The sequence below is a fragment of the Pecten maximus genome, chromosome 16 (genome assembly GCF_902652985.1).
Source record: "Pecten maximus chromosome 16, xPecMax1.1, whole genome shotgun sequence".
Taxonomy (NCBI): Eukaryota; Metazoa; Mollusca; class Bivalvia; order Pectinida; family Pectinidae; genus Pecten; species Pecten maximus.
Genome location: NC_047030.1, coordinates 1,346,879 through 1,371,712, shown reverse-complemented (window position 1 = coordinate 1,371,712; position 24,834 = coordinate 1,346,879). Strand labels below are relative to the sequence as shown.

The following is a 24,834-nucleotide window of genomic DNA, read 5'->3' as shown; positions in this document are numbered from 1 at the left end:
ACATCTACACATGGTCCTCTATATTTGTGTGAAGTTTCATTGAAATCGGCCTTTCGGTTTAGGAGGAGTTGTCCGGACAAACTTAAAGTTAGGGTTCTTATCGGAAAACCTGTTTATAGTGACCAGTTGCCATAGCAACCATAATTTTGAGAAAAATAAAGAGGCATGCACATCTACACATGATCATTAATATTTGTGTGAAGTTTCATCGGAATTGGCCCATCGGTTTAGGAGGAGTTGTCCGGACAAAATGTGTCTTCAGACAGAGGGACGGAGGGACGGACGGACCCGTTCTCACGAGGGATACATTGTGTGTCTATTTTTGAGCCCAGTGTGATACTGTGTGTCTATTTTGAGTTGTGTGTCTAAACACACAATAAAATCTAGGAAAATGCTTGGGCATGTGTTTTATGTGTCTATTTGTTTTTCTAACCATAGCCACATAAGGTAGTATGTCCATGATCTGTCCATCAAATTGTCCAGAACTTGGACATTACCATAGGTTGACTTGTACTGTATTCTAAAAATGGTTGGTAGAATAGTTTTAGATCATCCAGTCAGACTCATCTATAGCTGTGGAAGGAGAGCTTGTGAACATCCAATCAGAAAGCTTGTTACATTGGACTGGTATTTGCAATAGCCATACAATGTTGCATCAGACTCTTGGTATTTGCAATAGCCACACAAAGAAAATGGAGTCTTCAGGAAAAGATGTGATCAGCTGAATATTGAACTCAAGGTAAGTTTTGTACAATAGTTTTCAGTGTTTGAATTTTAAAATGATTTTTACTTGTTAACTATTTTAATGTGTGTGCATTCATTCTTAGAAATGTTTGTTCACAGTTTAGAATGTTTTTGGACATATATACATTGTGTGTCTAATTTTCCATTCTAAAAATTAGTAAAGTAAACACATGTTATGGTCTTGCTCAAAATGGATGAAGGGGACATAGTCAGCTGTGTGATACTTGGAGGCATTCTGTTTATTCTTATTCTTATTGCTCTGCTTTTATACTGTGTATTTAGACAATGGTCCAGACTATTTTTTTCCTGGAATACCGATTTACAGTAACTGATGATAGTTGAAATTTACATACCAAACCTTGCAGCGGTAAGGTTAGCATTTTCCATGCTTCTGCATCAAAACATTCAGTGTAAACTTATAACAGCATGGAAAGATGGAAGACCTAAATTTGGATTTAGAACAACATCTCTTGAAGTTGCAGTAGAGATTACCAGTTTGTTTCTTTCATGTGGAATAGAATTCAAGTGTGAGTACATAAAGTATATAGACTTACATGTTCAGGCCTATATGAAAAAAAGAGACGGAAGAAATTGAATTGGACATATACACTCTTCTACCTTAAAGCTTGCATTCCTATGATTAAGGTTTGAAGATAAAGAGTAGACACACAATCCCTGGACATTTAGACACACAAGAATTATGGACAATTAGACTCACAGGAATGATGGACATATAAATAAGTCTTGAAGACCAAGAACATAGACACACGGTCCTTGGAAAGAGAGACTCACAAGTATGATGAACATTTAGGCACACAAGAATGATGGACTTATGAATTCCTCAATCTTGCATTCTTGTGACTAAGTCTTGAAGACCAAGAATATAGACACACATTACATGGACAGAAGAGTATGGCAGACATTTAGACACACAAGAATCCTTTAGTGTTTAAGCATTAAAAACCAATATATTAAGGCATTTAGACAAAATATCCTGTGGGTGATTGCATATGCTATAAAAAATTCAAGCCACAATAACATATAGACCTCCTTTTAATAAACTTATTCCTTTGAATAGCTTGTCTTAGATTTAGCTGCTCTTTCTGACCTATTGATTGTTTGTTTTTTTTCAATTGGAAGTTTTACTGTTCATAATTTTTGTCTTACTTGAATGTAAAAAACAGGAGTTTCCATCCCAATCAGGGAAAGTTAGCAAGTAATTTTATACACACAAGAATATACATTGAACTTTTTAACCTTGCGTAATACTTTTGTGTGATGAACATATAATCAAGAACAATATATATCTCAGTTGCTTTTTGAGACTGAATTAAGTAAAATTGTATGTTTGGTTCAGCTGGTGACTGCAAATCTAAAAACAATAATTATTGCAAAGTAATTAACTCATTCACCCCTGAAGTGTCATAATGAACTATTCCAATGTTTGAATTGGAAAAGTTCAAATGTGTCTTCAGGGGTGAATGAGTTAATGTGTAAGATTTTCTTCAAGTTCTGAACATGCAGGTGAACAAATGCATAAAAAAAACCTCTTTTAAGCAATTATGCTAGAATTATAGCTGAGATATATGAAGTGGCACTGTGGTAGTTTTTTTTAACCCCACAGTGTATTATGGATCAAACAGGAAATGACATCACATTTTCAAATTGAGGCTTATGAAAATAGGACATAACTTGCATATGCTTTGGTGGATATTTGGTTAAGTTCTGATTTCAATAGCTAGTTTTTAAGATTTTGGTTTAAATTTCATGTCAGTCTAACCTGTAATCTGTTATTTGAATTATTGGACTTATATTGTCCATTAATTTGGTTTCAATCCATATATATTATGGATTTGAATATTTTCATACATTGATATTAAGACAGAGCTAGAACATAATTTTATTTGCAAGGAAAAAGGGTCATTATGGCTGATGTTAGTGATGTTCCTGCTGGTTTCATTGGGTTTTTTTCTGACTTTGAGTTTTCAGAAGCTTGTTGCTTTTGCTCTGACTTTGACTTTGATGTTTTGGAGATATTTGTTGATGGTATGAACTATCTAACTTTCTTTTCTGCTGGGGAATTTCAAGCTTGTGTTTTTTTCTGTTTGTATGAAAATTTTGATATTTTGAAGTATAGATTGACAGGATAAAAGAAAGAAGTCTGAAGAGTAAGTGATCCTAAATAAGTTTGTTGATAATCTTGGAGGTAATCATTGCATTTCAGGTTATATTTTTTACCTGCTCAAAAATATAGAGTAAAACCCCACTTACTAGAACTCAAGGGGAGCTGGTCAATAGTTCAAGGAATACATGGTATAAAGCATGTGGCCGATACCGACGAGTAATGACAGTAATGATAAACTAATAGTCCCCTCTGGCTTCACCAGTAGGGGAATAAAAAGAATACGGATTAACAACATTTGATAAGATAACAACATACACACATCATTTTTATTTATCTTCAATGGACAGAAAGTGCACAGAACTGAATCTGACATCTGCTTACTGTTTGATATTTCCAATTAAATGGGGCTGCTTGTGATAAGGCTAAAATTTGGAAAATTAGTGTAGACATTAAAGAATATGCTTTTTGCATTAGGAAGGTTTAAATGAGAATTTTCTGTCGTAATAGAAATGTGCTTAGAATATAATATTAGATATGGTCCATTTTTCCTCAATTTTCATTGGCTAAAAATGGTTACTTTGAGGTTCATAATTTGTGATATTAACCTGATGTTTCTACTTTTAGAAACACTGAGTTAATATTATATTTATGATGCCATAATCATTGCGAGGTCACAGTTCCCCACTGTAAATTTCATGCTTTATCAAGATAGATATAATGCATTTTCTGTCTTTTGCAAACAAGTTTCACATTCAGTCAATATGGTTTTATACCAACCTGGTAGAATCTCCAAAATGACCCTGCGCTTTGCTCTCCAGGCTCCTGTACATTTAGAGACATGTACATTTGTATGTGTTGAGCTTGAAATTCACTTTTATCATCTTTAATCTTTACTTGCTATATAATAAAACAGCCTCAGTCAATATGTTTCCTTCTGGTCAATATCACAGCATATTAACCAAGTAAAAAGTCCATAATTGTATAGTTATATAATGTATAAATATTGTAGAATGCAACAAACTTGTTTTGGCTTCATGGCAAAATGATTATTTAGACCTGTATTTCTCAGACAATCCCTTGTTGAATGCAATGTTAAAAGCTATGCTATCCAGGAGTATTATTATATGCTGAAACAATGTTAAGTTCAAAATATTCATTTGAGTTTTTTGGACTTCTAAAATGAACATTAATAGACCAAAACCTTTTTTTCATTCAACAGATGAGTCAAAGTTGTAGAAAAGAAACATCTGCAGCTGAAATTGTTTGGGCCAAACTGAAGGGGACGGACACGGTTGTGAAATGGCCTGTGAAGGTTTTCATGAGAACAGAAACCAATGCACTGGTTTTTGTAAATTCAGATCAAGCAGAGTGAGTTTTTGTTACTTATTGAATTTAATATGACAATGTTCATGGTTGTTGTTTTTAATTTCAGCATATTTACACACAACTGGAATTTAGCTATTAATAATATAGTCTAGTAATTCATAGACATATATTTACATTCGCGTGGCTGAAAGCCACCATATGAACTAACCAAGGAGACGTGTGGTTTAAGAGACAGTAAACGACACCCAGCATGCGACCATTATGACGTCATAGTTTTGGCATAGAAACGTTCATGGTTCGTCGTCAAAATGGCTGTTTCGTTTAACGAATTTAGATGTTGATAATGAATCATTAATCATAGTTTTAATCAAATTGAAATCAGTATAACTTACCAACATGGATAGGAAATGTAAATATAAGCATTGAAGTGTCTTGATATGGTCATTACGGTCGATATAAATGACAGAACTTTGCAGGTAAACATATCATATTGCGCTAGTGCGCAGTATGAAGTTTGCCTGCAAACAGTATGAAGTTTGCCTGCAAAGCTCTGTTATTTATATTGAACGTAATGACCATATCAAGACACTTCAATGCTTAAGTATATGGATACCATACTTTTGAAATTCTTTGTCAAATTATATTGTGTATAATGTTGATACTGGGTATTAAACATTCATATTTAGACTGTACATGTGTTATATATATATATAAACTGCATCAGAGCAGTTATACCTTAATTAGTATCTGGATTCTGACAAGTCAACCTTTTTCACTCCTCCAAACTGAACCGTCCCTAATCTGACACAAAACAGTCTCTGTCCTGCTCCATGTATGGCAGGATTGGAGACGTTTCACAATATCTTATAGAGTTTACAGTTATTAGTTAGGTATCCTTTATATTTCTACGAAGTTGTTGATATTGAAAATAATATTTTCATCAGATTTAATATATATTGGATTGATCTGAATTGCAAAGTTTGTGACGAGTTTCATCAATCTTGCATGAAATGTAAAAGAATGTTAGATCTATTTTATTTTCGTGTAACGTCAATTTTGATACATCAATGAAATGTAAAACGCCGCCATTTTGACCCCAGGGAGGAAGTCTTTCAGGTGTCATGTTACTGTCCTAGACATAACGTCACAGTAAAGAAAAATTGAAGCCAATCACAGGGCTGATAGGTCATATTGCACATGTGTAGTACGCAAAATTATAAAATTGATAATTTGGTTTATTAATTAACTGCATACTGGTACAAGACGATCATGTGATATATAATAATATTGAAGGATAGTGATGTCAAGCAGCTGTCAGTCACATAGTCCTTCTCGGTTGCAATAGTTCCAGGAAAGGACATTATATAGATCAATAATGAAGTTTAATGATTTCTTTATTTTCAGAATTTCTGTCAAGATTTCAGACTGTGTTGAGTTTAGAAAAGATGGATTAATATTTGAAAAGTATCGACAAGAAGGAATTGGTACTTAATGTATTTCAGTTTAAGTTTTGTTATGACATAATCTCTTCAGATGAAGGGAGAGTTATTGTTTTGTTACTGCATGGTTTTCCAATCTTTGTTAGCCCACTATCATCTAGAAAATGCAAATGAAGGAAAGATATAAAGCAAGTGGTTCTGCAGCTTCCCGCAAACACTTGATTTCTAGATGAAATACACATTTGATGCATGTTTTATAAGTAAAACTTGATTAATGCAATAGCAGAACATGGCAGATACAATGGAATTGCATTGATATCGAGAATCCCATTCAAAATGACACTGTCTTGGTAAGCATAATGTCATTAGAATATGTGATGTGAAAGATTACTAAGACTGAATCTTTCTTTTTTGACGCAAATACTTTTCCATCTTATAGTCTGTTAAAAATGAAACAAATAGAAAAATTGAATAGCGTCTATATTTTGCTAATATGATAAAATATTTCAGAACATTTTATTCAGGTTGCGTTAACATTGGTGAAGTCCATAGAATAGAAGTTATAACAAGTTCCAGAAATCCTATGCACACATGTACAATGTACTGTAGTTGGTTTGGCTACGCTCTGTTTAATCACTTGGTCCTTGATGTGCGAGAGTCTGCGGCCCAACTTGTCTCAGTTTATAGTTCTGGGTGGTGGTATATCCAGATTGCCTTGTTGACCACAAACCTAGAAATGTATTTTTCCTGTTGACTACAAGGCCATAGATTCTTTTATATCTAGTGTACATAGAATTATAGTACAGCTGAATAAGTTGGTTGATTCTTTACCATCTCAAACACTCTGGTCATTTGTCTTATGAAGGTGCATGACAGTACGTGTACTTAACAAAATGTCCGACTTAAATCTCCACTGGTTGTGTTATTGTAACTTCTATTCTATTTGGCAGAATATTATGTCATATTCATGAAATAATTTTAAAACAAAACGGTTACCTGGTAAATATCCTCCATGTAGTCTTCTTGAATATTAACAAGTAAAAAGAAAGTAATTGAAATATGACTTTGTTCTTTCATTTTATGTCTCTGGATAAAAAAAATGTTTGAGTATTTATTACAACATGAACCTAATTTTACATGATATTCCATTATTACACATATACTTGTATGAAAATCTAATGTTCAGTAAAACCCTATTTAATTGAACCCGGTTAACTTGAATACCCCTCTTTCCTCGAACAGTTTGTTTGGTCCCGACCGAGTTGGTACATATTCCACAAACCTCTAATTACTCAAATACCATGTATTTAACAAACTATTGATCAGGTCCCCACAAGTTCAAGTAAGTTGGGTTTTACTGTATGTATAGGATTTTTCATGACTTTCCATTTCATATGAGATTTATGAAATGCGTCTTTGATTTTCAATTTAGTTAGCCTCTGGTGAGCAAAAGTGATAATTTTGTGTCAAGTTTTATAGTCACATTAAAATGTAAATGAATAAAGATTTTGTTTTCATCAAATTATCAAAATTTGTGGCATTTATTTTGTGTGGGTCACAAATGCTCACCTCATGGCGAATTTTCTTGAAATTTCCTGTATTAATTTTCATTGGTAAGCATTACTAATCAAGGTACAAAATGTTAATCTTAAGCATCTATCATTCTATTTTCTGAAATATACATCTATTATTTTCATCAAGAAACAAGGAATATCTCAATATATTCCTTTTTAAAAGAAACGTTAAATAAGTTAAGACGTTTAGATTGAGATAAGTGCAATTTTATTTCAACAACAACATAATTTATATATATAATATAATGTGTTTATTTTTGTAATTTTCCTTTTTAATTTACAGACATCCTTACCAAGAAGAAACGATTCAAAACATTGAAATGTTTTCAAGAAGATTTAACCTGGGCAATAGGTAATTTATTTTTATGTACAAAGATTTTGTACAATTCAATTCATCTTAAACATACTAGTTATTAATCAGTACAAACTTCTATGACAAAGCAGCTTGATAAACTTGGTCCCAATAACATATTGCTACAATATTGTATACCTACCTTCAGCAACATAAATTGACAACATAGAGATTGGTTTGGGTGAACATCAGACCATAATTTATGAGTACTTTACATCATCATCAATCTGTAAAATAACAATGAAACAAGGAAAGCTGACCACTTTATTAGCCTGGCAACAGATGTGTTGAATCACTTAATACAAGGCATTCATTTGATGCAGATAAAATTGCCCACCAATTTAAATATCAATAACATAAATTAATATTCTCAGTAAAAGAATCTTCCAGCCAGTGTTAGGGTGGAGTTAAACAGTTTTTATTCTCACACACCTTTATTTCAAAAGTAGAACAAGTAAAACAGATCATTTGGTATTCATTCAAGGAACACAGGCAAGCATGAGCTGATAAGTCTGCATGCATGTAAATTGATCCTGCATTTTTTCTACTTCTTAGGACAAGAGAAAGGACAAGAGATAGATCAAATGATGGGACAGGAGAAAGGACAAGAGATAGATCAAATGATGGGACATGAGAAAGCACAGGAGATAGATCAGATGATGGGACAGGAGAAAGGACAAGAGATTGATCAAATGATGGGACAGGAGAAAGGACAGGATATTAATCAAATGATGGGACAGAAGAAAGGACAGGAGATAGATCAAAAGATGGGACAGGAGAAAGCACAGGAGATATATCAAATGATGGGACAGGAGAAAGGACAGGAGATAGATCAAATGATGGGACAGGAGAAAGGACAGGAGATAGATCAAATGATGGGACATGAGAAAGGACAGGAGATAGATCAAATGATAGGACATGAGAAAGGACAGGAGATAGATCAAATGATGGGACATGAGAAAGGACAGGAGATAGATCAAATGATAGGACATGAGAAAGGACAGGAGATAGATCAAATGATGGGCAGGAGAAAGGACAGGAGATAGATCAAATGATGGGACAGGAGAAAGGACAGGAGATAGATCAAATGATGGGACAGGAGAAAGGACAGGAGATTGATCAAATGATGGGACAGGAGAAAGGACAGGAGATAGATCAAATGATAGGACAGGAGAAAGGACAGGAGATAGATCAAATGATAGGACAGGAGATAGATCAAATGATGGGACAGGAGAAAGATTGTTTTAATTAATCAAAGTAGTTGTAAGCAAACGCTAAATTATGTATGTATGATATATATATATATATAATCATTTTTAGGGTAATTGATACTATCTTGCTTTTAAGATGTCTTGCAATTGGAGGGACATGACTCAGGCCAAGCTGTAGTGGAGGCCAGCAGTGCTGCTGTTCCAGATATTGATATGGAAGCATGTGATTCCAGTGTATCAGACGACCCATTCACTTTTGATGCATCAGATGAGGACGCAGACTTTGAGGAAAAAGAGTTTAAAAAGGAGAGACAAAGGCCAAAGAAAAAGGTTGAAAGGTGCTCCTGGACACAAAAGGAAGTTGGAGAGTTGCATCAATATTTTGACTCTTATCTTGAAACAAAAACTGTTCCGAATCTAAAAACAGTCAACACCCAGCTGGCAAAAATGGCAAAAGCCAACTGTCAATGTGCTCGAAGAGCAGACCACCTGATAATTAAAAAGATTTCTGCTTTGAATCACAAGAAATAAGATGTCAGACAACAAATTTGGCGCAAAAGTGTTTTATACAAGGGACTGCTTGTTGAAATTATAATATGGCAGTATATTTTCAATATAGTTACTTTCAGTTAGATAGATGAAACGTCTGTCAGGATTTTTTTTACACACAAAAGGAAGAAACATTTTAAAGCTTCATTTCTATAATGAACTGTAAATGTCATTTGTATATACATGTATATACCTGTTTTAGTATGATAAGTATGCTTAAACAGGTTGACACTAAGATTTTGAAAAGGAGACATTTTAAACTGTCTTTGGTCAAGTTTACTATAATAGTTAATATAGGAATTGGGTTCCATAGCTGGGACAGTTGCAATTCTCCTGTTCCAAAAATGCTGGTATTTAATGGTTTTATCTGTTCAAGCTTTGTCATTGGAGTCTACTGTTTAGCCTCAGGAAGGGGTTGAAGTTTACTGATTATTGTAGAATATTTTAGGACAAAACTTGTCATTTTCTCAAGTATGACAATAGACTGATTTAAATTTGACTAAACTTAGCCAAGATGATTCATGAGGGAAGTTGATTTAACTTTATATGAAAGGAGGTCCTAATTCCTTGGGTTGGGTGGAGGTTATGATAGAGACTCTTGCCCAAAAGAGGGAACTTTTGTTGTTCTATGAAAAGTCTAAATTACTCTTATACTTGTTATGCCAGAGTTGATTAGTCTTCAGCAGAAAAAATAATCAAGGTTGTCAAACAGAACTATATTCCAATGACAGGTTAGATGAGTGAGTGTTAAGGCCCATAGACCCTTTGTTTATTTCATAATTTGTCAATATTTTCTGTGACATTATGGATCATATTTGGTTGGAATAAAACAAAACATTTATCATGATGCAATGTCAGATAATAATAGTGAAATATTTATTACAAACCATCCTACCATATATCATCATCATTTAAGATCTGAGCTAAAAATGTAAGTTTTATAAAGTCAAATTGAATATTTTTGATGTATTAACCAAACTTACATGGCTGATATAGTATAAATGACTGATGGAAAGGACACTGGCTGACAGATTGTGTGGGTACCGATATACCACTATAGATGACCTGACCGGTTTAGTTACTAAATTGTAACTCGTCAGAGGTGAAAAAGTTAAAGTCTGCAGCCCTATGTATAGGGATTGCGGGTGGCGTAGAGTGGCGCAAGGTAGCATAGGCTGGTGTAAGGTCGAGTGGGTGGCGCTCGATGAATCAGGGTGGTGTTAGCCGCTCTGTACCACCTGGGGAATGAGACTCATGATATAGTGGTGAACTCCAGAGTCAAAAGAGAAATGTCACTTGCAAGTGGTATATATTGTGCATTGCAAACATTACAATAAATTAGATGAGGGCGTATATGTATAAACAGGTGGCCGTTACAGTTGAGCAGTATCGTCTTGAAAGTACTGTGTTGATGTCCAGTGGCCTATATGGTTGGCGGTTTAGTTGCACAGTCTGGTGTGTTTGCAGTGACTACCGGGGGATTATCTGAGGGGAAAACAGAAACAAGAAGGGATAAGTTGTATTGATTCTTAAGCATAGGGTGTGTTTATTATCAATTGACAGAATTTAGTAGGTACAAGTGTAAGTGTTTTCTTCGTATTGTATAGCTTAGAATACTTATCTTTGTCAGGTGCAGTAGGGCTGTATTCTTTAGTTTTGTGAGTTCTCACATTCCATGGCTAATATATCTCAGGATACACATGCTAGGTTTGGGATGCTGGATTTCACCTACATTCCCTGCTTGGATGATCATGTTTTATAACTTACATTCCTGGGTTTGAGGGGTTGAGGTGAGCTTTGTAATCTTCTATTACCAATTTTTTGATAACTTAATTTCTGTATAGATTTGAATAAATGAGGCTTACATTTTTTGCAGGCTTACTTGACATTATTTGTTGAAGGTGTTATATATAATTACTTGTATCTTGTTGTGTTTGACGTTAATGATAATTAAGGTTTACTGAACAGAATACTGTAAATGTACATATATTTTAGTGGTAATCTTATTTTAGGGATTTTTGTGCTGAAAACTTTCCACTAAATTATGATTGCGCTAATTTAAATTTCCATTCATTATTTTCTATGGCAAGCAGCTTTTCATTATGCTAATCTGTTTAGATTTAGTTATGTGCTAAAATATATTTATGTGCCAAAATAAGTATGTTTACTGTATAGGTAAGAAATATTAAAGGGTTATAATTCTGAAAGGTGAAAAAACATAACCTTTGTTTGACACAAACAACGAAATTGTATTTTGAATATTATTTTCGATTGAAAATTCATCAAAGCAATAAGCGAAAATAGTGGTGATTCTGCATGAATCATTGTGTCTTAATATGTTCTAAAAGTGGCAGGGTTTGATAGAGTAAATCTAGTATATAATTTGTCAATGCAGCTGTATCCAGTAAATCTAGTATATAATTTGTCAATGCAGCTGTATCCAGTACTTTCTGTTTTTATTTCTGTTCCATCGTATGCCTATCAGTTTTGTATGGCATGCTAGGAGTTACTTGTATTATTTTCATGTGATAGAAAATTGTTATATTGTATTAAACTTAATGAAATAAAAGTTGGACTTAATTTGATTTGTTTTTTATAATAATCAGTTCATTATCCTTTTGAGCGAACATTTATAGAAATGCTACTATTTGTTCATACTGGTATGTGGTGTATCTTGTGAAATGGAATTTTAGTTTGTAATTTAATGAGCAGAATTTTTCAACGTATTGCTCAAAATGAATTTCATAATAGCAGATACCAATATATTCAACTTTAGTACATTTATAAAATGTTCAAGTTTAATTGATTAAATGGGTGATATAATTTAGAAGAAAAGACTGGCCAAGATCACCAGTATTACAGTGATGACAAAATGTCTCGCAGAAAAAATTACATATTAATGTAACGGTGATATTGACATTGGTCACAGTCTTTTTCTGTGATACATTTTGTTATCACTGTAATAATTAACCATCAATGCTTGTGAGGCGATCATGATCATCCCCTTTTTCTGACTATATTAAAATACTTATATGAAACAGAAACCTGTGTGTAAAAGACACCTAACACCGGAATAGGCACAGTGAGTCAATTAACATAGACAAATACTGGAATGAAATAGCCACATAACACGTACATTCTCCAAATAGACACACAGTGGGTCAACATGGACAAATAGACACCTAAAACTGGAATGAAATAGCCACTTAATACGTAAATACTCAAAATAGACACACAGTGGGTCAACATTGACAAATAGACACTTAATACTGGAATGAAATAGCCACATAACACGTACATTCTCCAAATAGACACACAGTGGGTCAACATGGACAAATAGACTCCTAAAACTGGAATGAAATAGCCACTTAATACGTAAATACTCAAAATAGACACACAGGGGGTCAACATGGACAAATAGACACTTAATACTGGAATGAAATAGCCACATAACACGTACATTCTCCAAATAGACACACAGTGGGTCAACATGGACAAATAGACTCCTAAAACTGGAATGAAATAGCCACATAACACTTACATTCTCCAAATAGACACACAGTGGGTCATCATGGACAAATAGACACCTAAAACTGGAATGAAATATAGCCACATAATACGTAAATACTCAAAATAGACACACAGTGGGTCAACACGGACAAATAGACACCTAAAACTGGAATAAAATGGACACACAACACATTTTTTTCAAATAGACACACAGTGGGTCAATGGTGAGAACACTTTATAATAGACTCACAGTACAAATTAAGGAAGACACACAGTGTTTAGCCACTCGATGTATCCCTCGTAAGCCCGGACGGACGGACGGACGGACGGACAGACAACCTGATTCCAGTATACCCCTCCTAACTTCGTTGCGGGGGTATAATTATAAGGTGGCAGTTATTTCATTTTTATTTTTTCATTAGCTTGTGTCAATTAGATTTTTTTTACATATCTCTATACCGTGGGTGTCATTGTGGGTGTCAATGAGGTATATTTCTATACTGTGGGTGTACATTTTTGTGAGAAGATCTGTAAATAGATTTGAACAACAGAACAAGACTTTTCAGACGACATAGCTTACTGAGTGTGTTAAAATTAAGAATTAGTTTCTTAAAAGTAGATCTGAAGGTCAGCAGGTCTGAGAATGTAATACCAATGGAAAGGAACACACATGTCAGATATGAAAGTCCAATCAAAAGTTGTAGGTAACATACAGTGACCAAGGTTGAAGTTTAAAAAAAAAATAGGTTAAAGGTCAAGGTCAGAAGGTCCGCAAATGTAATACAAATGGAAAGGTCACAGGGAACATACGTGTCAAACACTCCTCATTTGTATTCTGTTTTATGAAACCTTTCTTCTAGATGACGACAACGACGACAACGATGATGAAGAAGTAGACACTGACAGTATAGTAATAGTTCTTCTCCTGGACTTCGTCATGTTGAGATAGAAATCGTAGCTATCCACACCCCAAGAATATTGCTTATGGAGATTAAAAACCAAGACATCAGAAATATGTTGTACAATATTTTTATGATATACCTTGTATACATAAATAAACAGGAACATGATATATAGGAAGAAACTGAGAATGGCACATACAGGTAGGAATAAAAAAAAAAGTCAAAATGTCAGGGTCTTAAAAACATGTCAATATTGCACATGTATTACAAAACTTGTTGTTCTTATCATACAACATACATTATATTGCTAATATCCCATAAGGCCGAGTGTTCCATGAAATTCCTTTCGTATGTATTCTATTTTTAAAAGTAGTATATTATATAAGTCTTTGCTTAAGCTAGAAAAAAGACAACAAATAAGAACTCTTTTATGTTGGAGATACATTATAGTGTTGGAATACTCCACCTAATTAATATAACCATAAAGTCCATATTTTTTTCATAAAACTGACAATGTTGACCATATCTTATAAAAGCCCTGACATGATGCTTATATTTTTCTGTAAAATCCTCAGATTTCAGTAAGGATTGAAATTTAACCAACTAAAACAATAAACTAATTTACATATAGAAAGTAACAATACTGGTTTAACAACAAAAGAATTGGCAAAACTTTGATCCCAAGAGAAATGTTATAACAGACAAAACTGTCAAACATAAATATTAAGATGTTTATAGTAATTAAAGACAGCATTATAAAAACAAACTATCATAATAATTATTTCTTATAAAAAATCATTATGATAAAATCAAAGAAATAGTCTAGCTTACATAATATTTATATCTGATATATATATGATAATCACAGAAACACGCTCTCATATTTTGATCATGAAAGAGTGATAATATAAAAACATTCTGCTTTACCTCATAATTAAGCCTTTTGTACAGGTCTGCATACGTCCCTTGTAAAATACGCATATATATTTACATTTAATCTGCATCCTTCCCTTGGAATACATGTAGAATGCAATGTGTTATGAGACAATAACACTGTTAGATCATGTGATTTCAATTGTGATGTCACTAATCTCATTTTGATGACACCAATTTTGCTGTTCCAAGAACTTTACATACTAATGTTAGGAAAGAGAAATAATAAGACAAAAAATAGGCTACCTTCAATTAATGGGTAAATATAAGTAATTAACCTTTTTGCTAATGTTGTTATGGCCCTATAACACACATTGCTATCAACACTAAGTAACACCACTGTCCTGGAGATCCTGAACACATTTGAGTGTTATGTTGATATCTTACCATTCACAGACATACATGTGATAAAATTAAAACATTCTTAACTAAGAGTTACAAAATAGATTTGTAGCGTGTTTTATTGTTTATTACTTTACTATGAATAAAATAACTCCATATTTCTGAATATGTTATTATTTATAACAGAATTAACTCCCTTTCAGAGAGCAATGCACAGCATGAAAGCATAACGGGTATTCTAGTGAAACATATAACCTACGGGAGAGCTCCAGAAATAAAGCAATTCTCTTTGTGGTGTGTACAGGATAAATACATATGTTTTAATTAAATCTGTTGGTGGTCCCTATTTGACAAACCTGCAGTCCTCCTGTTGTGTAGATATTTCACTGGAATATCCCTTACCAGAAAACGATGGAATACAGTACTTTATTCCTAGTATGCTGTTTTTCATTTTCAAAATCCTGTTTAATTTTAGAATATATTTGTACATTTATCTATCCTGTGACAAGTGAAGTCTGTCGTGTCAACACATAAATCTTCGACCCAAATCACAAGAGTGGATTTATTACAGGACAGTGAAATGACATTTATTTACTGTGATAACAGACATTGGTGAGTTTACTGCACAGAAGTTAACGTTCATCTATTAATACTGATCTAACAGGGTTACCTCCCTTCGTTTCCCTCTGTCGGTATGTCACATGGTAAAGTGATAGTTTGACAGCCGATAGGAGCTGAGAATGTTATCAATAAACATGACACGCTGCTAGGTTTAAATCTGGACACGCTGCTAGGTTTAAATCTGGACACGCTGCTAGGTTTAAATCTGGACACGCTGTTAGGTTTAAATCTGGACATGCTGCTAGGTTTAAATCTAATGTAATTTCCAAACATTCCAGGTCCATATCTACAACATATTTTGTTTAAGTTGTTTTAAGAAACCTTTATATGTTCGATACATTAAGATTTATAGATTACTCAATTCTTGATAAGACAGAATTTATAACTGAAGGTCATTTCTAGAAATCTACAGTTTTATCATTGAATTCATAACACATTTTACATTCTTTGTGAGAAGACGTTACCGATGTTAACCTTCACCACAATGGTACAAGATCATGTATGTATAGGATTAGATTGGGAAAGTTAAGTTTGCATAATTTTTCAACAACTAACATCATTATAACATTGCACTTTACAGTATTATATATAATATACAATCATGTATTTATCTTTAGCATAACTATGTGGAATCATCAAACGTAAATCATTCATCTATCAAAAAAATCTTAATATGAGAAAATGCTTTTTAATCAAAACAAATTCAAATTGACAGGATTTCTGATATATTATAGACATCAGCGCATTCAAATATCTATTTATAAACCAACCGACACAAGGACAAAGCAGAACCACATAATTTGAATCACCTAATTTAAAATAAATGACAAAATATGAAATTATATTTATTATATATCATTAAAATCAGAAAAAGTAAAATAAGGATATGTTTCAAAATGGTGTAATTGGTTTCTTGGGAAAAGTTTCCAAACAACTGTCTGTTGAAGTTAATTCAACCTAAAATGGTATAAGAAAACTGATTAAAAAAATATTTCAATTTCAAGATAATTGAAATTTGAACAACAGGTTAATTTTCCTGTGTTAAAACCTTGTAGCCAGTTTTCTTCAACAGCTTATCCATTCTATATGAGATTCATTTGACATTTCCTACAACTTTTAGTTTGATACAGATTGTAATTTGCTTTAAACAAAAACAAGTTTTTGATAATCCTTTAGATAGAACAGCCAATCTGATGATGAACTTTAGATAGAACAGCCAATCTGATGATGAACCTAAGATGGAACAGCCAATCTGACGATGAACCTAAGATGGAACAGCCAATCTGATGATGAACTTTAGATAGAACAGCCAATCTGACGATGAACCTAAGATGGAACAGCCAATCTGATGATGAACTTTAGATGGAACAGCCAATCTGACGATGAACCTAAGATAGAACAGCCAATCTGACGATGAACTTTAGATAGAACAGCCAATCTGATGATGAACTTAAGATAGAACAGCCAATTTGATGATGAACTTTTAAATTAGATGGAACAGCCAATCTGACTATGAACTTTAGATGGAACAGCCAATCTGACGATGAACTTTAGATAGAACAGCCAATCTGACGATGAACCTAAGATAGAACAGCCAATCTGACGATGAACTTTAGATAGAACAGCCAATCTGATGATGAACTTTAGATAGAACAGCCAATTTGATGATGAACTTTTAAATTAGATGGAACAGCCAATCTGACTATGAACTTTAGATGGAACAACCAATCTGACGATGAGCTTTAGATAGAACAGCCAATCTGCAATGAACCTAAGATAGAACAGCCAATCTGACGTTGAACTTTAGATAGAACAGCCAATCTGATGATGAACTTTAGATAGAACAGCCAATCTGACGATGAACTTTAGATAGAACAGCCAATCTGATGATGAACTTTAGATAGAACAGCCAATCTGACGATGAACTTTAGATGTTCTAATGGCTACAACGGCACGTGATGAATGTCATTCATAGTCCTTTAAATCACACTATTATATATACTATTATGAATATTAAATTTGCGTGTAAAGTGCTTACTTTTTATAAAAAATTGACAAGTGAAAAATCCACTGGGCACTATACGCAGGGACAAGCCTTTGCCGATTAGATGACATGGATGTGATTTATATTGTGGCAATTTAAACAACAAAGGTATATATATATATAGGTGCAAAGTTCAACAGAATTGTTTAATATAAAACCCACAATCACTGTGAATATGACAAACTGTACCTGTTTGAATATGAATACAAAAATAAATCCATTCAAATTATTTAGCAAAATATATTTATAAGAAAATTATTTTAAGTAATCTAAGCTGTTTTTTTTAATTAACATGTAAACTGTTAATTAGTATGACATTCAAATAATGTGACCAATGTTTAAATTGCTGCTTTAAGAATTATTTAAAATGAAAGCGATGTAGTTTGTACCATGCTGAAAAATGCAACTATGTAGACAAAGCAATATTGTAACGATATATAATTATGATAACATTTATCAAGGGAGTTAACTCCAAGACAACAGGGACCTGATACAGGAATATTATGGAGTTGGTAGCATGATAAGTATTAAATACTTGGATGGGTCTTATGTCATATGACAGTCCCCTGTGCTATCTAGTAAAATTATACTAGTACATATAAGATGATACTGATATTAGAATAAACTTGTGATATGTTTAACAATATTTTTAATTGAATTTTAGTTGAAAAATTGTATAATGCACCTGTGCTTCCAAAGAAATTATTTTACTAAAACAATATCTCGTTATGCAGGAAACAGCCATGAGTATAAAAAATTACCACTTAATCTACGGACATACGGATGAGTATGAAATATTACCACTTAACCTATGGACATATGGATCCAATACAATCCTTACAGCATGATTCGATTACATTAACATTTGTTATCTAAGCAGATTTGGCATCGGAAGACGAGTGAGTGACAACCTTGTCGACTACCACTATAAAATTGACTACAACAATACGTCTGGTAGTGACATCATACTTCTCGGACTACTATTAATTATTGATTAATAAAACTTCAGTTTTTAAATTTCAAAAAAATGTCTTTGAAAAAGCATATTCTTCTAAGATAGCAATTTGGTATTAATTTTTTTTTTAACAGAAATATACTGAAAGCAAAAAACAGTGTGTGTAACACATTAATTATCCCGATATCAATAAACTGCTGTAAGCCTTATATATGTATGGTTTTAAGAAGCGTATATACACAGAACTCCGATGTTATCAGAAACCTGATCCTAAGTGGAACATGGAATTAGGTAACCAGTTATACAATAAGCATTTTGACGTTTTCCAAGTGGAAATTTTGAGTATATACTCAGAGTGGATACTATGAGTGGATACTCCAAGGGGATACTCTGAGTGGATATGCCAAGTGGATTCTCTGAGTGGATACCCAGAGTGGATACCCAGAGTGGAAATGTAAAAGGCATAAATAGTGAGAGAAGGACCAGGATTCAAACAAACAAAACTACTGACTGTTGTAATCAGCGACTGATCAGCTCGATCATATACAATACAATACCTAGGTATATGGATCTGATACATTATAGTACAATAGAGTCAGGTATACCAAGTAATCTAGGACATTTTAATATTTTACTGTTTGTTGAAATTTCATAAGAAAAATGCCAGCATTTCTCAGATGAATGATCAATATTCCAACAATTATTCTGCTTGTTAAGTTTTAGAGCAGAATTAGTTTGTAATATACAGCCATCTCAAGTATAATACAACAAGCAGGTTCATTGATATGCTCCATTAGAATACGACTTTTAAAAGATTCATGACATGTTTCTATATAGTGGATTCACAGGTAAATACTAAATAACATATGGCTATCACAGATATACCATATGACATGACACAGCATCGTCACATGTCATAGTGAAGTCACATGACATAGCGAGTCACATGACATGACACAGCAATGTCACATGTCAGAGTGAAGTCACATGAAATGACACAGTAAAGTAACATGACATAGCGAAATCACATGACATGATATATCAAAGTCACATGACATAGTGAAGTCACATGACATGACACAGCAAAGTCACATGACATAGTGAAGTCACATGACATGACACAAAGAAGTCACATGTCATAGTAAAGTCATATGACATGACACAGAGAAGTCACACAACAATTCTGCATCGTCCAATGGAATCTTCATACACACACACACACGAAAGGTTCACATACATCCAATGATAGGTCACGAGGAATATCGGAGGAAGGAGAAACTCCTCACACATTTGTTGGAGTATTTCTTACTGAACTTCCATTAAAACCTTCCAAGAAGTAATCAATTATGTCTCATCGTATCATATATCCTCACCGTCCCGTGACAAGATCCTAAGGAAGAACACTTAAACCTCTCATCCTTCTATATTGATGTAAGTATGATTGTCTTAAGTCGTCAATGACGAGGAAGTCATGATCACCGAAAAGTTTGCACATTTTTTGTGTATTGCTTTATTTCAAAGTCTGTTCAAGACTCCGATCATGTTGAATAAACGTCTCCGTAGTCCTGTGAGGCCAATAACAGTCTGTATCGGAGACGTAAGTTTCGTGCCCTGACGTGGGAATTCACGATTTCCATAGTGTTGGCTGATGGGAACCAACCTCTCTCTCCGTCACGGATTCTCTCCCCTTCATACCAACCTGTAATTTAGACAGTGATATTAGTCATCACCAACACATAGACACAGTGACATTAGTAATCACTAATATATGGACACAGTGACATTAGTCATCACTAACACATGGACACAGTGACATTAGTCTTCACTAACACATGGACACAGTGACATTAGTCATCACTAACACATGGACACAGTGACATTAGTCATCACTAACACATGGACACAGTGACATTAGTCATCACTAACACATGGACACAGTGACATTAGTCATCACTAACACATGGACACAGTGACATTAGTCATCACTAACACATGGACACAGTGACATTAGTCATCACTTACACATGGACACAGTGACATTAGTCATCACTAACACATGGACACAGTGACATTAGTAATCACTAACACATGGACACAGTGACATTAGTCATCACTAACACATGGACACAGTGACATTAGTCACCACTAACACATAGACACAGTGACATTAGTAATCACTAACACATGGACACAGTGACATTAGTCATCACTAACACATGGACACAGTGACATTAGTCATCACTAACACATGGACACAGTGACATTAGTCATCACTAACACATAGACACAGTGACATTAGTCATCACTAACACATGGACACAGTGACATAAGTCATCACTAACACATAGACACAGTGACATTAGTCATCACTAACACATGGACACAGTGACATTAGTCATCACTAACACATGGACACAGTGACATTAGTCATCACTAACACATGGACACAGTGTATATAGTTACTGAAACTTTGTTTTGTGGTTTGTGTTAGTTTTATGTTGGATATCCTTTAAATAATTACCTCTGGACACACACGTGGATGCATATATAACTGTGCCACAATAAGTTCTTTTTCTCGAATTGAGGAATTTTTCTTTCCAAAAAAGGGGGGGGGGGGGGGGGGTGTGTGTGTTTATTAGGGTGGAGGCGTTTATTAGAATAAATACGGTATGTTTGCCTATTATTTGAGACTTTATCAGTCATTATTAGAACGTAACTCCATATGACTACCATCACAACCTCTGGCTCGAAGAGGGGTAGGAACTATTACAGGGGCTATTCATATTTCATGGTTATTCTACTAAACAGCAATAGACATGGCTGTGCTCATTACAAGCCATGTTTGTTAGTTCACTGGATTTATTGTCCTGTGAACAGCCAGGATTATTTTGAGGTGGGGTAGTAGTTGGTGATTACCTCACTGAACAACATGCAGGAGGCCTGTTGCATGCCATCAAAGGCAATGATTAAAGTAAAGTGTCTTGTCCAAGGACACAACCATGACAGCACAGACCGGTCCATTTCTCAGCTTTCCGAGAAATACAATCTGTCAGGGGTAGAAGCGTCAAACCACGCACCTCAGATCTTCACCCGAGGTTACATGGCCGACAACTGAGCTATCGGGGCTCCTTATTATGAACCATGGACTTAGTCATGGAAAAATGCTATTTTTTCTTTAAGCACTTTTTACTTCATGGTAAATTTATTAATTTTTTAATTTAAAAACACTTTATTTAAGTTTATTAAAGGTATAAAACACATAAAATACATCCATTTGGGATAGGACCTTTTAATCTCATTTTGGGAAGAATATTGGTGATTGGAGAAGTAACTGTAAGCTTTGGAAATTTGGTTTAAATATGAAACGATTTCCCATGGGGATGTGGTACATTTTTGACCCCAAAAAGACCCAAAGAAAAGCTCTGAGAAAATCTTACCATCACCCATTTTTTTGAACACATTGACGACATCGGATTCCTCGAGACTGAGTTCGTCAGGTTCGGTTGCTGTATACTTGGTAGTACACTGAACTTGAGGACAATCTGAAAAAGAAAACATAACCTTTGATAATATGCCCCACTTTGTATCACACTCGCTCGAAACACATTTCTTAAAAACGATTCAACAAGTGAAGCTCATGCAAAATATGTCACCCAGTTGTCTTTGCCAATTTGACACTTTATACACAAATAGAAAGGTTTCTGGACCAATCATGCATAAATTATACAAAAATATATAAAATATGGACACCTATCTTACATCATATATGATTGTAATTGTAAAAGGTTGAAAATATTTCCCTGTTTACCTGTATAACCTTGAGAAATATTATTATATCTGTGACCTTACACTGCCTACTTATACATCTGTGACCTTGACACAACCTAGTATTACATCTGTGACCTTGACACAACCTAGTATTATATCTGTGACCCTGACACAGCCTAGTATTTTGTCTGTGACCTTGACTTATACTAGTATTATATCTGTGACCTTGACACTGACTAGTATTACATCTGTGACCTTGACACCAACAAGTATTATATCCGTGACCTTGACTTATACTAGTATTATATCTGTGACCATAACATATCCTAGTATTTTGTCTGTGACCTTGACACTGACTAGTATTACATCTGTGATCTTGACACTGACTAGTATTACATCCGTGACCTTGACACTGACTAGTATTATATCTGTGACCTTGACACTGACTAGTATTATATCTGTGACCTTGACACTGACTAGTATTATATCTGTGACCTTGACACTGACTAGTATTATATATGTGACCTTGACACTGCCTAATATTATATATGTGACCTTGACACTGACTAGTATTATATCTGTGACCTTGACACTGACTAGTATTATATATGTGACCTTGACACTGCCTATTATTATATCTGTGACCTTGACACTGCCTAGTATTACATCTGTGACCTTGACACTGACTATTATTATATCTGTGACCTTGACACTGACTAATATTATATATGGGACCTGACACAGTTTAGTACCTACCCCATTCCTCGTAGATTTTCTCACTTTCGTTTTCCTTTGCTGATGGACTGAGGGAGTCTATCCATCTCGTTCTGTCACTCCTGTAAAGATTATATGAACTCTTTAAAATCAGAAACTTAAAACCTGCAATATCTTAAAATCATCGAACACATCATACCTCCTATAACTCTTAACAGTTCATCTCTTGCAAATATTTTTATCCTTTTCTGGATAGACTATCATATAATTTTATTATAATTTAATGAACAAACACCACCAACAACCCCCTTACTGAACTAACACCCCCAACAACCCCCTTAGTGAATGGAACGGACATGGGCAATACTAATATGCCACGCGACCCTCCCACCATTTTATGGCAAGGCCGTAACCCCCCACCCCATCACGCAAAGAGTCTATTGCTTTTCAAATCTTTAGAAATTTAATCCAGATATGAACGAACTTATTTGTTATTTCTTCTACTTGCATCATAAATAGTTTATCAATGATACTTACGGAGATTTACAGGATAAGATGAGTTCTGTGTGTTTCTGTTCATGGTTTTCCAGTAAAACGACAACAAAGAGATTTTTACAGCCACTTGGTGCGCCCTGGGGGAGATACCGAGATTTGTCCGTAGTATCTAGTGTTTCAACATGTAGGGCGTTTCGTGGAGCGTAGTCGTTGACCACATACTGTGTGTTACTGAAAAGACAAAGGTAAGTATTGTTTTAATTTTATGATAATTTCTTTAACTTTTCCAAAACCTCATAGGAAAGCAAACTTAGTGCTAATTTGATTATATTGTAGTGAATTAATGATAATCTGTTTTCCAAAGTCAAATGATTTTGAATCACTTTTACAAATTCTGCCTGTGGATACTGAGTAGGAAAGAAATATCAACAACATTTCAAATACTTAATTAACCTTAAAGTCAGACTTTTTGTTGATTTACATTAATTGTGTAAATATCTGAATAAAATTTTGATATCAGAAAATCCCCCCAAAAATGGTCATCATAAACAAATGGTAGGATTTCAACTTTTAAAACATTTCTGGCCCAAGTCTCATCAACATTTCGTCAGTTAAGGAAATTCCGTAACTTAAAATTTTCTATGATAGGAAAGCATTACAGAATGTAAGGAAATTTCCATATCTAAGATTTTGTCCTTAAATGCAATAACAAAATTTAAGTTACAGGAACGTTGATGAAACCAGGTTCTTGCTTTATACTAATATTTCATCTTAAGCAGGCATAAAAAAAAATCAAATGTAGCTTTGTTAGAAAATTTTACTATGTAAATCAACTGAATTCCTAGATCCTCACCATGCCTATAGTTATTAATGGAATTTCAGGAGTTGTCTCCCCTACATCTAAATCTCATTAGAAAGCATTTCATGCTTGCAGTAAAAACTACCATGGTAAAAGGAGAGATACAAGCAGATTCATTGATTTGGTATTCAAACTTATTAGATCTCTAATTAAATGAATCTTTTTTTTTTTGCACAGTCGTTATTTTTTCGTTGGATGGTACTTCCCTCGTATAAACCAGGTACAAGTGATATTTGACACACAGCCAATACCTAACACAGTGTATCTGGTCTAACCAAACTCAGGACCTTTTCAGAATTTCTCAAGGAATTTTTCATACAGAAGATAAAACCTGATACAGTTTCCTTTCATGATTCCAGCACAGACACACC

The 24,834-nt window shown here is 34.0% G+C and overlaps 2 protein-coding genes across 8 annotated transcripts in view; one reads left to right on the top strand and one right to left on the bottom strand.

Moving 5' to 3' along the window:
• Positions 1-634: 634 nt before the first annotated feature.
• Positions 635-8,998, top strand: LOC117345267 (em-like protein GEA1). The gene is made up of 4 exons (XM_033908313.1): positions 635-739; positions 4,089-4,237; positions 7,492-7,560; positions 8,116-8,998. The coding sequence occupies exon 4, from the start codon at positions 8,145-8,147 to the stop codon at positions 8,604-8,606; it is 462 nt and encodes a 153-aa protein (XP_033764204.1). The 5' UTR covers positions 635-739; positions 4,089-4,237; positions 7,492-7,560; positions 8,116-8,144; the 3' UTR covers positions 8,607-8,998.
• A 4,845-nt stretch (positions 8,999-13,843) lies between these two features.
• The window catches only part of LOC117345258, a 125,289-nt gene continuing 114,298 nt past the window's right edge, over positions 13,844-24,834 (bottom strand). For all 7 annotated transcript variants that reach the window (XM_033908292.1, XM_033908299.1, XM_033908295.1 and 4 more), the window contains 4 exons: positions 23,647-23,835; positions 23,152-23,231; positions 22,065-22,169; positions 13,844-20,326 (listed from right to left, as the gene is read on the bottom strand). In XM_033908292.1, the coding sequence (XP_033764183.1) occupies positions 20,166-20,326; positions 22,065-22,169; positions 23,152-23,231; positions 23,647-23,835 (535 nt within the window). In that variant the 3' untranslated portion in view covers positions 13,844-20,165. The remainder of the gene's footprint in view (positions 20,327-22,064; positions 22,170-23,151; positions 23,232-23,646; positions 23,836-24,834) is intronic.